The 3,015-nt window shown below is 21.9% G+C and overlaps 1 protein-coding gene across 2 annotated transcripts in view; it reads left to right on the top strand.

Moving 5' to 3' along the window:
- The window catches only part of LOC117178047 (ras-related GTP-binding protein A), a 25,878-nt gene that overhangs the window by 16,497 nt on the left and 6,366 nt on the right, over positions 1-3,015 (top strand). For both annotated transcript variants that reach the window (XM_033369254.1, XM_033369253.1), the window contains exon 5: positions 1,106-1,221. In XM_033369254.1, coding sequence (XP_033225145.1) covers positions 1,106-1,221 — 116 coding nt within the window. The remainder of the gene's footprint in view (positions 1-1,105; positions 1,222-3,015) is intronic.

The raw sequence follows: 3,015 nt of genomic DNA, 5'->3' as shown, positions 1-3,015 counted from the left end.
TCATTTTTTTCGGTTAGAAATTAAAGTATCTTTGTACTTAAAATTCAATTTTTTTGTTGAAAGTTCATAATTTTTGGATAAAAATTCAAGTATTTTTGTATCCAAAATTCAATTCTTTTATTAAAAATTCATATTTTTTTGTTAAAAGTTCAAGTATTTTGTTGAAAATGTATTATTTTTGTCGAAAGTTCAACTGTTTGAATTATATGGTTGAAAATTCATATTTTTTGGTTAAAATTTCAAGTATTTTTGCATCAAAAATTCAATTCTTTTGTTAAAAATTCATATTTTTGGTTCAAAATTCAAGTATTTTTGTATCAAAAATTCAATTATTTTGTTAAAAGTTCCTATTTTTGGTTGAAAATTCAAGTATTTTTGTATCAAAAATTTAATTCTTTTGTTAAAAATTCAACTATTTTGTTAAAAATCTATTCTTTTTGTCGAAAATTCAACTCTTTGAATTATAATTCATATTTTTTGGTTAAAAATTCCAGTATTTTGTAAAAATGTAATATTTTATAATATTTGTTGGTTAAAAATTCAAGTATTTTGTATAAATTGTATTATTTTTGTCGAAAGTTCAACTGTTTTGAATTATATGGTTTTAAATTTATATTTTTGGGTTAAAAATTCTAATATTTTTGTATAAAAAATTCAATTCTTTTGTGAAAAATTCAAGTATTTTGTTAAAAATGTATTATTTTCGTCGAAAATTCAAGTGTTTGAATTATATGGTTGAAAATTAATATTTTTTGGTTAAAAATTCAAGTATTTTAAAGATGTAATATTTTGGTCGAAATTTCAACTGTTTAAATGTTTAAAAATGTTAAAAATTCACCTCATTTGGTTGAATTTATCTGTTTTTATTTCAATTTAAAATATTTTAAAACTAAAACTTCAACTATTATATTTTTCATTGAAGATTATATATGGTTAATATATATGGTACCTATATTAATTTGCTTTTAAGAATTTTATTCCCTTATTTTCGTCAAAAAAAAACGCCTTATTTTCCCTGTTTTGAGATTATTTTGGGCTGTAAAGTCTCATATTTTGAAAAATTCAGAGCTTGACCTAATACTTATAAAATAAAATTAATTTGCAGCAAATTAGCAGCGCAGTTTCAAAGCATGGAAGTCAGAAATACAAACTTCGCCGCTTTTATCGACGTTTTTACATCTAATACCTACGTTATGGTTGTGATGTCGGATCCCGCCATTCGTAAGTATTTGATTTCTTACTTTTAAAAACTTTGATTTGAAATTTTTTAAAATTATTCAGCAAAAAAAATTGACGAATAAAAAAACAGTGAATTGGAATGACGTTGTTAAATTTATGTTATGCGAAAGAAATATTTCGGATTAGAAATATTGGTAGATTTTTTGCAAATGTTTGTTTATAGATTTAAAAAAATATATTAACAATGAAAAAGACGAGAGAGAAAAGAAGTATGAGGATTCGGAGGTTGCCTTTTTTTCTTTCCCCCTTTTTTTATTTAATTATTTTTATCAATTTAATTTAATTTAATTTAATTTACCTTTCCAACGGAATTTTTTTCTCCAATTGGACAATATCTTCTGTTCGTTCTTTGGATTTAAAAATAATAATTTTCGAAGAAAAAATATATTGCCCTATTGGTTAAAAAATTATAGCAAATTTGTTTTTATTTAAAGTTTTTCCTACTTCTGATATTTCTTCAATTCTTTGAAATATTTGAGGGGATTTTAAAAAACTCGAGAAAATTTTCTATCGATTTTAATAATTTGAGGTGATTCCAAATTATTTGAAAGATTTCAGAGTATTTTTAAAAATGCTAAGAAATTTTTAGGAGCTTTAAAAAGTTTCGAAAGACTTTAAAGGATTTAAAATATTTCAGGGTATTTTAAAAGATTCCAAGGGATTTTTAAGAGCTTTAAAAAGTTTCAAACAATTTCTATAGAGTTGACACATTTCTTAATATTTTGGGATATTTTAAAAGATTCCAAGGACTTTTTCATAGATTTTAATAATTTGAGGGTATTCCGATGAATTTGAATGATTTGAGAGTATTTTGAAAAATTTCAAGGAGTGTTTTAAAGAGTTTTAAAAACTTTGAAAGAATTTTGAACGGTTTCAAAGTTTTTCGAAATGTTTAAAAAAATTTTTTGAATAGTTAAGGGAATTTTAAAAGTCTCCAAGGAATTTTTAATAGATTTCATTAATTTAAAAGGATCTCAACAGGTTTGAAAGATTTTACCGTATTTTTAAAGTCTCCAATGAATATGCAAAAATTTACAAAGTTTCAAACGATGTCGATAGATTTCAAACTTTTTACGGTATTTTTAAAAATTGCAAGGAAATTTTTCAAGAGTTTTTTAAAAATTTGTAAAAGATTTCGAAAGATTTCAATGTTTTTTTTTTCATATTTGAGGTTTTTTTAAAGATAGAAATCAATTATTTGAAGTAATTCTAGAGGATTTAAGAAATTGTAGGGTATCTTAAAAGATTCCAAAGAATTTTTTTTATAAATATCATAATTAAATGAAAAACGGCATTTTAAAACACTTCCAAGGAATTTTTAAAAGCTTTTTAAAACTTTTTCAATGGATTTCGAGAGGTTTAAAAGTTTTCAAAAGATATTTTAGGAATTTTTAAATGTTTAAAGAGTTTTAAACATTTTTAAGGAATTTAAAAAGGTTTAAAAGGGTTTTAAATAGTTTAGGGTATTTTAAAAGATTTCAAGGAATTTCCAAGAGTTTAAAATTTTTTTTACAGGATTTTGAAATTTTTAAATGTTTTTTTAAATTAATATTTAACGTTTTTTTTAAAGATTCCAGGAAATTTTAAATAGAAATCAATAATTTAAAGTAATTCTAGAGGACTTAAAAATTTTAGGGTATCTTAAAAGATTCCAAAGAATTTTTTTTATAAACTTCATAATTAAATGAAAAAACGGTATTTTAAAAAATTCCAAGGAATTTTTAAAAGATTTTTAAACCTTTTTCAATGGATTTCGAGAGGTTTAAAAGTTTTTAA

This window comes from Belonocnema kinseyi, chromosome 8, assembly GCF_010883055.1.
Source record: "Belonocnema kinseyi isolate 2016_QV_RU_SX_M_011 chromosome 8, B_treatae_v1, whole genome shotgun sequence".
NCBI lineage: Eukaryota > Metazoa > Arthropoda > Insecta > Hymenoptera > Cynipidae > Belonocnema > Belonocnema kinseyi.
Note: the sequence above shows the minus strand (reverse complement) of the source record. Positions and strands in the feature narration are given on the sequence as shown.